At 55.0% G+C, this 11,566-nt stretch overlaps 1 protein-coding gene across 1 annotated transcript; it reads right to left on the bottom strand.

Moving 5' to 3' along the window:
* Nucleotides 1-257: 257 nt before the first annotated feature.
* LOC124658185 lies at nucleotides 258-11,034 on the bottom strand. The gene is made up of 3 exons (XM_047196598.1): nucleotides 10,678-11,034; nucleotides 10,400-10,555; nucleotides 258-490 (listed from the first exon to the last, which is right to left on the bottom strand). The coding sequence occupies exons 1-3, from the start codon at nucleotides 11,032-11,034 to the stop codon at nucleotides 401-403; spliced, it is 603 nt and encodes a 200-aa protein (XP_047052554.1). The 3' UTR covers nucleotides 258-400.
* Between the last annotated feature and the right edge of the window lie 532 nt (nucleotides 11,035-11,566).

The raw sequence follows: 11,566 nt of genomic DNA on the forward strand, positions 1-11,566 counted from the left end.
GGAATGGGATGCGAGTGCCTCGTCTGACTATTGCAAACCCCTCGACTTAATGGAAAAAGATATGTGATAGGAATGTGCCAGGTGAAATCTCTGTATGGAAATTTTCTCACAACAGCTTGCCAACACCAATGAACATCAAAAGGAAGAGAGTGGAGCTGTATACTCGATTCCCTATCTGCAATCGTCTGGATGAAGATGGTGGAAACGTCCTTTGAAAATCAAGTTTGTCAAGCAAGTCTCGAGGACCTGAACATGAAGGATAGTAGGCTGGAGGTCTCAGCATGTTCGGATGCACGAGCTGTTCTCGAACATATTTGGAGCTGCAGCAGGGGCGGCATAATTTTTCACAAGTCCAGAAACTACAACAATGCTAGAATTCTCACAGGTAAGATACATAACACTAGATTGATCCAGAGCTGGAAGCACAACTGTTGGCATCCTTGTTGTCTTCATCTTCAGCAAGCTCGGCAGTGGGCGCGCCAGAGGTGCGCTACAACACATGCATGAAAATGGAAAGATCAGCTAAAATAAGAAGCACATAATTTATGAAAAAGCTCTCGACTTCTCATATGTTCTTGACTGTAGATAATGATGCAACTATAAGTTACAGAAAGCCAACAATGTGTGTTCTGCTACTACCCGATCGATACAGATTCTTCTGAGCTTTTAGCAAGAAAGACCATCCATATTGTGCTGACCCTCTATCTCAAGCAAGACAGCAAGTGGGTAAATTCTTAGTGGAGTGCCAGTAGAATATCCAACAACAGTATCAAAAGGAAAAGAGTGTGCGGTATCCCAGATCTTACAAATTGTTTCTTGCAATAGAATAGCATTGAAGGTAATGGATTCAGGAAAATAAGAAATATGCAAAAGGTGTTGTATCATTATGAATTTAAGGACATTGCACGAGCCAGAGTTTTTTATTTAGAAAGAAACACGTCAAGGTTGAGGCAGATTGCCAACTTGTGTGTAATGTCCTAGACTTCAGTAGTACATCATTACTATCATCAGAATAAGTAATAAGTGACAGGAAAACAATTGCCAAATATTGCTCTTTCCAAAGTTTTTTTTATAAAAGCAAGACAATTACACGATAATTAAAGAAGAAACGCTAGAAAGCGCCATATGTATCTGTCGACCATTTCGGGCTTTATTCATTCAAAGCTGGGCACTTGATGCCTTTCGTCTAAAAAGAAGGCTTCAAGCAACCCATGCTTTCAAATGTATGTGCAGTGCGACCATACGTATGTACTCAAGTAGCACATGCTTTTAAATGTTCTACCAAAATGATGTGGAGTCCAAGCTTTTCCAGCAACATCTTTTCTTCGCAGCACCAAAGAATAGCACTAGAAACCGACATAAAGCTTTAAGTATGTTCATTAGATATTTATATGACCATGGTCATGGCAAGCGGGTGAATTCTTTGTGGAATGCCAGTAGTACATACACAGAGCAGTATCAAGAGGAAACTCATGTGTGGTATTCCAAATCTTACATATTGTTTCTTCTACTCCCTCCGTTCTTTTTTAATTGACTCAGATTTAGTACAACTTTGTACTAAATCTGGGTCAATTAAAAGAGAACGGAGGGAGTAATAGAATACCATTGAAGGTAATAGATTCTGGAAAATAAGAAATATGTAAAGAGCGTGAGCGAGTGAGCGTGAGCGAGTGAGCGTGAGTGAGGAGCGCAGGGCGCCCCTCCGCGCGGCCGGCGTGCGCCTCTCCGGCGCCGGCGGTTTTCTCCGCCTCCCGCCCGTTACCTTCCCTTCCCTTCCCGTCCTTCCCTTCTCCATGGCCAGCAGGGTGGTCCTCTCGGACTCCGACCGGAGCGACGACTCCGTGTCCTCCCGTGCCCCGCCACCTCCCCTTCGCTCGCTGGTCGTCGCTCCGGCGAGCCACCAGCTGGGGTCGAGGGGGTGGGACGCTGGAGCGGGCCCTAGCCGCCCCAGGTCGGGGCCGGACGCGGCGCCTGTGGAGATGGTGGCGGATGGTGGCCGTCCTTGGCGCACGCAGGAGTCGCGCCGCGCGCGGAGCTCGCGCCGTGCTCTGGCGCGTCCGGCTTCCGAGCGCCGCATCCTTCCCGCCTCAAGGCCTACCGGCGCCAACGCCTCCAGGATCCCAGCTGCGTTGCATGGCTGCTGCTACAACTGCGGAGAGGCAGGCCACATCTCCGCGCAGTGTCTCAACGACACGCTGTGCGTGCGCTGTGGCGGCTCTGCGCACACATCCAGGGACTGCAAGCGACCCCGCAGCCCTCCGGAGGCCTCTCCTCCGCTGCAGGCGCCGCCGCCCCTTCGGCTAGCTGCGGCTGCTGCTGGGGACACCAGGCGCGCCCCAGCCCCGTCTGCTGCTGGGTCCGGCCGTTCTTGGCGGGACGTGGTGTCCGCCTCCGATGGGGCCGTGCGGGAGGGTTCCGCCTCCGATGCGGTCGACTTCTCCGCGCCGTTTGCGCCGCCCTCTCCTTCGTCCGCAGCCACGGCGGATGCGCCTCGTGTGGTTACCGCTGATAGGCCGGATGTCTGCTACGTCCAGCCGTCGCTGAGCATGGTGCAGCTCGAAGCCGACCTGGATCGTGCGGTTTTGGTGTCCGTGGTGGGAGCGAGGATCCAGGTTACACCCGAGGTCGCGGCGGCAGAGATCCGCGCCTACCTCAACCTGCCGGCGAACGCCTTCTCCATCAGGCCTTTCGAGCCGGCGGACTTTCTGCTCCTGTGCACCTCGCTGGAGGTTAGAGATGCCGTCGTTAATCAAGAGTCCGTCGGTACGCCGCAGTTCACGCTCCACCTTGAGCCGTGGACGAGGCATATTGGCGCGGTTCTGCGGGAGGCTCCGTTCCTCGCCGAGCTTGAGATCACCGGCATTCCTGGCCATGCCTGGGCGGAGAGCACTGCCAGCAAGCTCCTGAAGGGTGCGGGAATCATCGACGCCATTGATCCTGCCACGGCTTCGCGCAGCGACATGTCCTGCTTCCGCCTCTCCATCTGGACGCACGACGTTGCGGCTATTCCGGCGGTCCGTTGGTTGGCCGTGCCGGAGCCTGGCTCGGGGCTCAGGCTGCAGGTTGCCTCCGGACGATGCAGGCCGAACACGGAGTCGCCCCGTATGCTCTGGTACAAGGTCCGCTTCTGGGTCGCGCGTTGGCTTGTGGGCGGGCCGCCGTCGTCTCGGAGTGACGGTGGCGGCGCGTCTGGTTCAGGTGATGGTGGCGCCGCCAGGAGGGCGGCTGGTCCGAGCGGCGCTGGCGCGGCCCCTGGCGACCAAGCCCGGCGAAGGAGACGCCGCCGTGCTCCTAGGCGTCGTCGGGGTCGTCGTGCGCCGGTGCCTGAGGTTGCCGCGCCGGCTGCTCCTCCTCTTCCCTTGGAAGACGTTGGGAGGCGCCGTACGGATGAACCGGCCTCGCTCGGCAGGTGGCGGCCGGCGGCCTCGCACGCGACCATGGTGGCCGGTGAAGTTCCTAGGGCTGACGTTAGCCGTGCTGCTCGGTCAGGCTCCCTAGGGCCCAGGTGGGGCCCGGCCTGCACGCCTCACGGGTCTCCGCACTCCACCCAAGGGCTGCGCGCCGCGTGCTCCACGGCAGGCGAGAACCCGCAGCGCTTCTCGCTAGCTTCCGAGGAGCATGCTGAGCCGCGCTTGGCGGTTTCCCACGACCGCGGCACTTGCTGCTCTGCCAGCTACTCCTGTAGCGCGGGTGCGGACGGTTCCCCGGTTTGTCTGCAGGGCGACAGAGCGGCCCTGGTTGCCGCCGCAGCGTTCCTGTCGGACCGCAGGACCAGCCCCGAGGTGGATGCGGCTTCTCCGGGTTTCCTTTCCTGGCGTTCACGGGGAGACAGCGTTGACCACGAAGCCCCGTCGCATCCATCTCCGCTGCAGACCCCGATGTCATGCACGCGGGCCGCTGCGTCCGGAGCTAGTGGCCATGCACGAGGGCCCGCCTCGCCTGCGGCGCGCGCAGGAGCCCTCACATGCAGCGCCCACGCAAGAGCTCTCTCTCTCACTTGTGGAGGCCGCAGATGACACAGCCTCTCCGCCGTCAGATGCCCATGCAGAGGATCATACGACGCCATCACCTGCTGCGGCTGAGGCCGACGTGCATGCGCTCTCTGCGCTCCTGCGCCAGTTCAGGTAGCGGCTGGAGGATCCACTCCTCGCCCTGCCAGACCCCAAGCTTGTCCGGCGACGCCTCTTCCCCATCGTCCATCCGTCGACGCGCCGCAGCAGCCGCCTCGCGGCCAAGAGGAAAGGAACCTCAACCTCCACCATAAAGCGTGCCCAGCATGTTCTGATGCGCAAGCTTGGTATCTGTGGTCAAGAGGAGAAGTTAACGCCGAGGCAGCTTGAAGAATATGCTGCGATTTTCGCCTCGCCGCTTGGGTCGGAGCAGCTCGGTGCCATTGCAGCTCTGTTTGGCTTAGGCTCGCTAGGTGATGTTGGCCTTGAGGAGGCGGTGGCTGTGGCGAGCGCTTGATAGCGCCCTGCCTTGGTGGCTTGTGTGGGTTTTCCTCCATGGATGCACATAATCTGCGTCTTGCCGTTTGGAACGCCCGGGGCCTCAACAACCCTGCGCGTCGCACGGCTGTGCGTGTTGCGGTAGCAGATGCGATGGCATCAGTGGTGTGTGTTTCGGAGTCTAAACTCCACCATGTATCCGCTTTCGATATAGTGGAATGTTTCGGGCCCCGTTTTGACGGGTTCGTGTACTTGCCTGCTGTGGGGACTGACGGTGGGGTGATCGTTGCCTGGGTGTCGCAAAGCGTGTCTGTTTTACGCAGCCGTGTGGATGCTTTCTCCGTCTCCATCGAAATCTCTCAGGCCAACGGGCCCGCTTGGTGGCTCACGGCGGTTTATGGACCCACCATCGCCAACCTCCGCCCTCTCTTCCTTGACGAGATGAGAACCCTTCGGGCAGCATGCGTCGGTCCGTGGGCGATCGACGGGGACTTCAACATGATCGTTTCCGCTGCGGACAAAAGCACGCCTATCGTGGACCGTCGTGCGATGGGACAGTTCCGCCGCTGCCTCAATGAGTTGGAACTCAAAGAATCCACGTTGATTGGTCGCAAATTCACGTGGAGTAATGAGCGATCCTCTCCAACCCTAGTCAAGTTGGATAGATGGTTCGCCTCGGTTGATTGGGATGACATGTTCCCGGATGCGTCTCTGACGGCGTTGTCCTCCTCCCTTTCGGACCATTGTCCAATCCTCATGTCCACGGCGGAAGACTCGGCGGTGGGGAAGCGCTTCCGTTTCGAGAAATTCTGGCTTTCGCTGGAAGGTTTTCACGAGGAGGTGCAATCCTTGTGGAACTGCACTGAGGCTGGTGGAGTGCCGGCCGACCCTTTGCAAAGGTTGGGCTTCAAGCTGCTCCGTGTGAGTCGTGGCCTGAAACGCTGGAGCCAGCGCCGTGTCGGATCGGTTCGTGACAACCTTCTCCTTGCGAACGAGGTGATCTTGCGCTTAGATATGGCGCAGGATAGCCGACAGCTCTCCTCCGCTGAGCAATGGCTGCGTCGTGGCCTCAAGCTCAAGGTCCTTGGCCTTGCTTCCTTGCAACGCACCATCGCTAGGCAAAGAGCGAGGGTGGCCGGCCTAAAGGAAGGGGACGCCTCTTCCCAATTCTTTCGGATCCTTGCGTCGTCACGCAAGCAGCGTAGCTCTACTTCTGCGTTGAGACACGGCGATCGCATGGCTGTGGACCTTGATGGCAAGGTTTCTCTAGCCACTGACTACTACTTGGGCTTGCTAGGGACGCCACAGCCTCGGGAGCATGATATCTCCCTCGAGGCGGTTGGCCTGCTGCCGGTGGACCTCTCCGCGCTCGAGGGCCGTTTCACGGAGGAGGAGGTTTGGGAGGCAATCCGCGCCATGCCGCCAAACAAATCTCCTGGCCCCGACGGTTTCACCTCTGAGTTCTACCGCCACTGTTGGCCCATTATCAAGGCGGACGTGATGGCGGCCATGCATGCGCTATGGCTTGGTAGGGACCAATTCTTCGGTGGCCTCAATGGGGCTCTCATCACCTTGCTCCCTAAGAAGGACGGAGCAGTGGATCTCCAGGACTTCCGACCCATTAGCCTTGTCCACAGCTTCGCGCGCCTTTTCACTAAGGTTTTGGCGAGAAGGCTCGCACCGCGCATGGCGGACCTTGTCGATGGAAACCAAACGGCCTTCATTCGTGGAAGATGCATTCTGGATAACTTCCTCTTGGTCAAAGAGTCGGCAAGGTTGCTGCACCATAAGAGGATCCCCTCGCTGCTGCTCAAGATCGACATCGCCAAGGCTTTTGACAGTATATCTTGGCCTTTCCTCGTTAGTGTGCTTCGGCAGCGAGGTTTTGGCGCTAGGTGGATCAGCTGGATTCTCATGCTGCTGCGCACGGCTAGCACCAGGGTGCTTGTTGATGGCTTCGCCGGGAACGCTTTCATTCACGGCCGTGGCTTACGGCAAGGGGACCCGATCTCCCCCCTGCTGTTTGTCATCGCCATGGACGTCCTCTCCTCCATGCTGCGAGCGGCAGAGCAGGCCGGGGTCATTGAGGACCTCAAGGCTGTTGGGCTGCGCCACCGCCTATCCCTCTACGCCGACGATGTTGTCATATTCGCCAGGCCGTGCGGGGTTGAGCTGGCGGCAATTTGGGCCCTGTTGGACTGCTTCGGTGCTGCATCTGGGTTGCGTGCCAACAACGCCAAGAGCACGGCGGCTCCCATCCGATGCTCTCCAGCAACCCTTGATGAGATCGGGGCGGCCTTGCCGTGCCCTTTGGCACAACTGCCGTGCCGTTACCTGGGTCTGCCTCTCTCCATCGGCAAGCCGAGGAAAGCCGAGCTTCACGCTGCCATTGACAAGCTCGCCGATCAGCTGCCTTTTTGGAAAGCGAGGTTGCTTTCCCGTGAAGGACGCCTTGTCTATGTCCAGGCGGTCTTGGGTGCATCAGTTGTCTACCAGTTGTTAGCGCTCGACCTCGACCCATGGTTCTTCAAGGCGGTGGACAAAATTCGGCGGGGGTTTCTGTGGGCTGGCGCTGACGACGCCAAGGGTGGATGCTGCCCGGTCGCATGGAGGCTAGTTTGCCAACCGAAATACCTTGGGGGCTTGGGCCTACATGACCTTCGATGCATGAACACTGCCTTGCGTACGCGGTGGTTGTGGTTCAACAAAACAGATGCTCACAAACCATGGGCGGGCCTTGATGTCAACGTCGGCAATGACTCTGTCGCGCTCTTCAACGCCTCCGTGCGCATTGAGCTTGGCAACGGAGAGACGATCCTGTTTTGGGAGGACCCTTGGATTGGTGGACTATGTGCTCAGGCCATAGCGCCCGACCTCCTTCCCCTTGTGAGGCCGGCGGTGCGCCGTCGGCTGTCGGTTCGAGACGGCCTCCTCGGCAACTCCTGGGCCTCTGATATCTCTGGCCCCCTTACGGTTCCGGCGGTGGTTCAGTATCTGCGCCTGTGGGCTGCAGTGGCTGCCGTGCCGCTTCAGGAGCATGGAGAAGGCAGGGAAGACAAGGTCACTTGGAAGTGGCGAGGTGATGGTCAATTCTCCTCCAGAACGGCTTATCGCCTGCTGTTCCAAGGCACCATCGGACTGCCTGGTGCACACTTGGTTTGGCACTCCTTTGCGCCGCTCAAATTAAAGATGCACGCTTGGCTTGCTCTGCGGCGGCGGTGCTGGACGGCGGATCGTCGTCTCCGGCGAGGGTTGCCGTCCCACACGCTGTGCCCGCTTTGCGGCGTTGCGGATGAGACCCTGGACCACCTGTCTCTGCAATGCAGCTTTGCTCAGGAGGTTTGGATTGGCCTCGTTGCGCGTTTGGATCTTCCTGCCATCGTGCCTAGCCACGATACCACCCTCAATGAGTGGTGGTTCAGCGCTACAGGGCTTTTCCTTCGCGCCGATCGCAAGAAGGCCAACTCCGTCATCATGCTCACCCTTCGATTTCTTTGGTTAGAACGAAATGCTAGGGTTTTTGAGGGGCATAGGTCCACCCCGAGCGGCGACTTTGAGCTTGATTTTGGATGAGTGGCGGGCTTGGTTAGATTGTAGAGGTGGGTTTGTGAGAGTAGTACACTAGTGCTCCTCGGCCTTAGGCCGTTCTCAATCGCCCAAAGAGGCGGTGGAGATGGTGGTGCTTGGAAGGGGTCCCCTTCCGAGTTGTAATCATGTTGTATGGGACATTCTTTCGTCCGTCTTCTCAAGCTTAATACAATAGCACGCAGATCTCCTGCGGGTTCTCAAAAAAAAAAAAAAAATGAAGTTAAGGACATTGCGCAAGGCAGAGTTTTTTATTTAGAAAGAAGCACGTCAATGTTGAGGCAGATTGCCTAGTTGTGCGTAGAATGTCTTAGTATCCAGTAGTACAGCATCACTAGCATCAGAATCTCATAATTGACAGGAAAAAATGATAAATATTGCTCTTTCCATAGGTTTTTTGGTAAGAGGAAAAAACTTTGCCTACTGTAATGATAAAGCAGAGAGCAAGAAAATTACACGATAAATAAAAAAGAAACGCTAGAAAGCGCCATAGGTATTTGTCGGCCGTTTGGGGCTTTTATACATTCAAAGTTGGGCACTTGATGTCTTTCGTCTACAAAAAGGCACCAAGCAACCCATGCTTTCAAATGTATGTGCCGTGCGACCATAGATATGTACTCAAGTAGCCGCATGATTTAAATCTTCTACGAAAATGATGCAGAGTCCAAAATTTTCCAGCGACATCTTTTCTTCGTGGAACCAAAGAATGGGACTAGCATTTTGCCTTCTCTGGTTTCAGTGTACAGAGACAAACACATCAATTTATACTACTACTTCTATTTCTACCCAATTTCATAGCCTAATTAGGTAACCTCTAAGCCTGATCTGGCAAGCAGGAGGGGATGCTCTCTATTCACACTGATACTGCAATGGCACTAAAGTAGGGAGACACTAAACTCACCGGCCTCTTTGGTGCCTCTTGATCTTCAGATTCCCCCGCTGCAGTATATTTAGGGAACATAGGATAGTTGTCATCATCCTCTTCTTCGTCATTATGTTCCACCATAACCCCTCTTTCTCCGTGCTTGGTCCAACAATTATAACTAGGCATGAAACCGGACACAAGCAGGTGGGTGTGAAGGATTTTCGAGGAAGAGTAAGCCGTCTCATTCTGACAGAAACGACATGGACAATACATAAAACCATCCCGAGTGTTTTCCTTCGCCACACCGATAAAATAATGCAGGCCCGTAATAAACTCGGTAGTGCGTCGGTCACCGTACATCCATTGCCGGCTCATCTGCATTATATAATTAAGTATATATAAAAAAAAACCATTACAGAACATCATGAATAGAGACGTAACCAGTGTACATCGACACATGCATTTTATCAATGATAGATGAAAGGATAAAGTTGCCAACCTCGACCGAGGAGGAAACAAAAAGAGAAAGCTTAAGTGTCGCTCGGGTACTTCATATCATGTTTGTTTTGTGTGAACTCAAGTGGCATCATGCTCTCAGGGATTTCATCAAGCACCTCTTGTGCATAAGAAGGAAAAAAGCAAACCAGCATACACCCCAACCTCAGGCATCAAAGCTAAGTGTGGCTCACACACAAGCTCGGGCAGGCACGGTGATATATATAAGAAAACTTTAGTCCCGGTTTGTGTCTCTAACCGGGACTAAAGATGGACCTTTAGTCCCGGTTGGTGTCTCCAACCGGGACTAAAGGTCCCGTTTGAACCGGGACTGGTGCTAGCCATGCCCCGTGCGACGTCCTAGCCGTTGGAATCGGGACTAACATTAGTCCCGGTTCCAAACACGGCTAGGACTAATGCTACGGGCAGCTCCGAACGGAAGGCCCTTTTTCTATTAGTGTGTAATGATAAGCAGCAGAGAGCAGAACAATTACACGATAAATAAAGAAGAAACGCTAGAAAGCGCTATAGAGGTATTTGTCGGCCGTTTGGGGCTTTTATACATTCAAAGTTGGCACTTGATGTCTTTCGTCTACAAACAAGGCTTCAAGCAACCCATGGTTTGAAATGTATGTGTAGTGCGACCATAGGCATGTAGCGCATGATTTACATGTTGTACCAAAATGATGTGGAGTCCAAACTTTTCCAGCGACATCTATTCTTCGCAGTACCAAAGAATAGAACTAGCATTTTGCCTTCTCCGGTTGGAGTGTACAGAGCAGACACATCTATTTATAATATTGCTAATCAATTTCATAGCCTAATTAGGTAGCCTCTAAGCCTGCATCTGGGAAGAATGGTACTAGCATTCTGCCCTTTCTGGTTGCAGTGCACAGAGCGAACACATGAATTTATACTAGTCCTACTCAATTTCATAGCCTAATCAGGAGGGCTGATTTCTACTGACACTGCAATGGCATTAAGGTAGGGGAGACACTAAACTCACCGGCCTCTTTGGTGCATTCTGCTGCTCCTGCTGCCGGAGTTTTTCCTTCTCCCACAGGTACCGTTGGTAACCCCACTCTATCCGCTCCTCTTTCCGTAGCTTGCTTAATGCATACGCCTCAATCAGGGAAATCTCCCTCTTTCTAGTCTTAGCTCCCTGCAAATGCAATCCAAAAATACACGAATATCAGCAGATCTCCAATGTCAGATACCTGAAACCTGTCTAGCTTGAACAGTTGAGCCCGAACTTCTGAAACTGATAAATGTTCAGAGCAGTACCTGCGGTTTTGACACTTCCTCCCCACCAGCAGCAGCAACCTCCACATCCTTTTTCCCGTCAAGATTACCATTGCCTCCGGGGGACGGCTTAGCAGTGCGGCCGCTGCGGCTCTCGCCGTGGTACACCCACACCGTGTAATCAGGCTGGAAGCCGTTCTTGCCCAGGTGAATCTGCATGTCGTACTTGGACTGCTTTCGCCTGTTGCCGCAGCACGCGCAGGGGCACCACACGCAGCCGTCCGGCGGCACGCGGCGGAAGGCGAGCTCCACGAACTCCATCGCCTTCTCCGCCCACTCGGGGGTGATTGAGGTCCTGCTCTGACGGCCCGTGTACATCCAGCTGCGGTCTTCCGCCATCGCAGCCGATCCCCGTTCCTGCGTTGGCACACATGATGATTTCTTGATGGCTCGGAAACCGAGCTATTGTGTGCAAGAACGCGCAGATCTGCCATTGCCGGCCCTGAAATGCACGAATGCCAACTCGATTGCAGTGGAAGCGAACTGACCTGAGTGCTGGTCGGTTTCCTGAAACGCGCGACCTCCGTGAACAGAAGGCTCGGACGGAGGGGGGCGGGAGGCGGCGATGAGTGGCGGCGCGAGTGAAAGGGGGTGGATAGGAGGGTTCTGTGGGAAATGCAGCCGGTGGTATGCGTATGCCGACGGGCGGTGGCGGGAGGTCGAGGGGAAAAAACCGCCGGCAACGAGGGCGCCGCGCCTTGAGGATTACCGGTTTGCAAGGCCTGACCGGCATGGGCCTGATTTGCTGCTACTACTTGTCTACTTGGGCCTATCTTCTCCTCTGTACCTGTTCCAGCGGAAACTGAAATGACCATTATTATTCTTCGAGTTTGTTCTTTCCTTCCCACGCGAAAGCAAGGCCTCTTTCTCC

This window comes from Lolium rigidum, chromosome 5 (assembly GCF_022539505.1).
Source record: "Lolium rigidum isolate FL_2022 chromosome 5, APGP_CSIRO_Lrig_0.1, whole genome shotgun sequence".
Taxonomy (NCBI): Eukaryota; Viridiplantae; Streptophyta; class Magnoliopsida; order Poales; family Poaceae; genus Lolium; species Lolium rigidum.

Bases quoted from the DNA above. Each gene is read 5' to 3' on its own strand.
- LOC124658185 (XM_047196598.1), bottom strand. From the start codon at position 11,034: ATGGCGGAAGACCGCAGCTGGATGTACACGGGCCGTCAGAGCAGGACC. The intron at 10,556-10,677 runs GTACTGCTCTGA...TTGCATTTGCAG, and splicing joins AGGAAGTGTCAAAACCGCAG to GGAGCTAAGACTAGAAAGAG. The intron at 491-10,399 runs GTGAGTTTAGTG...CATGTGTTGTAG, and splicing joins AGAATGCACCAAAGAGGCCG to CGCACCTCTGGCGCGCCCAC.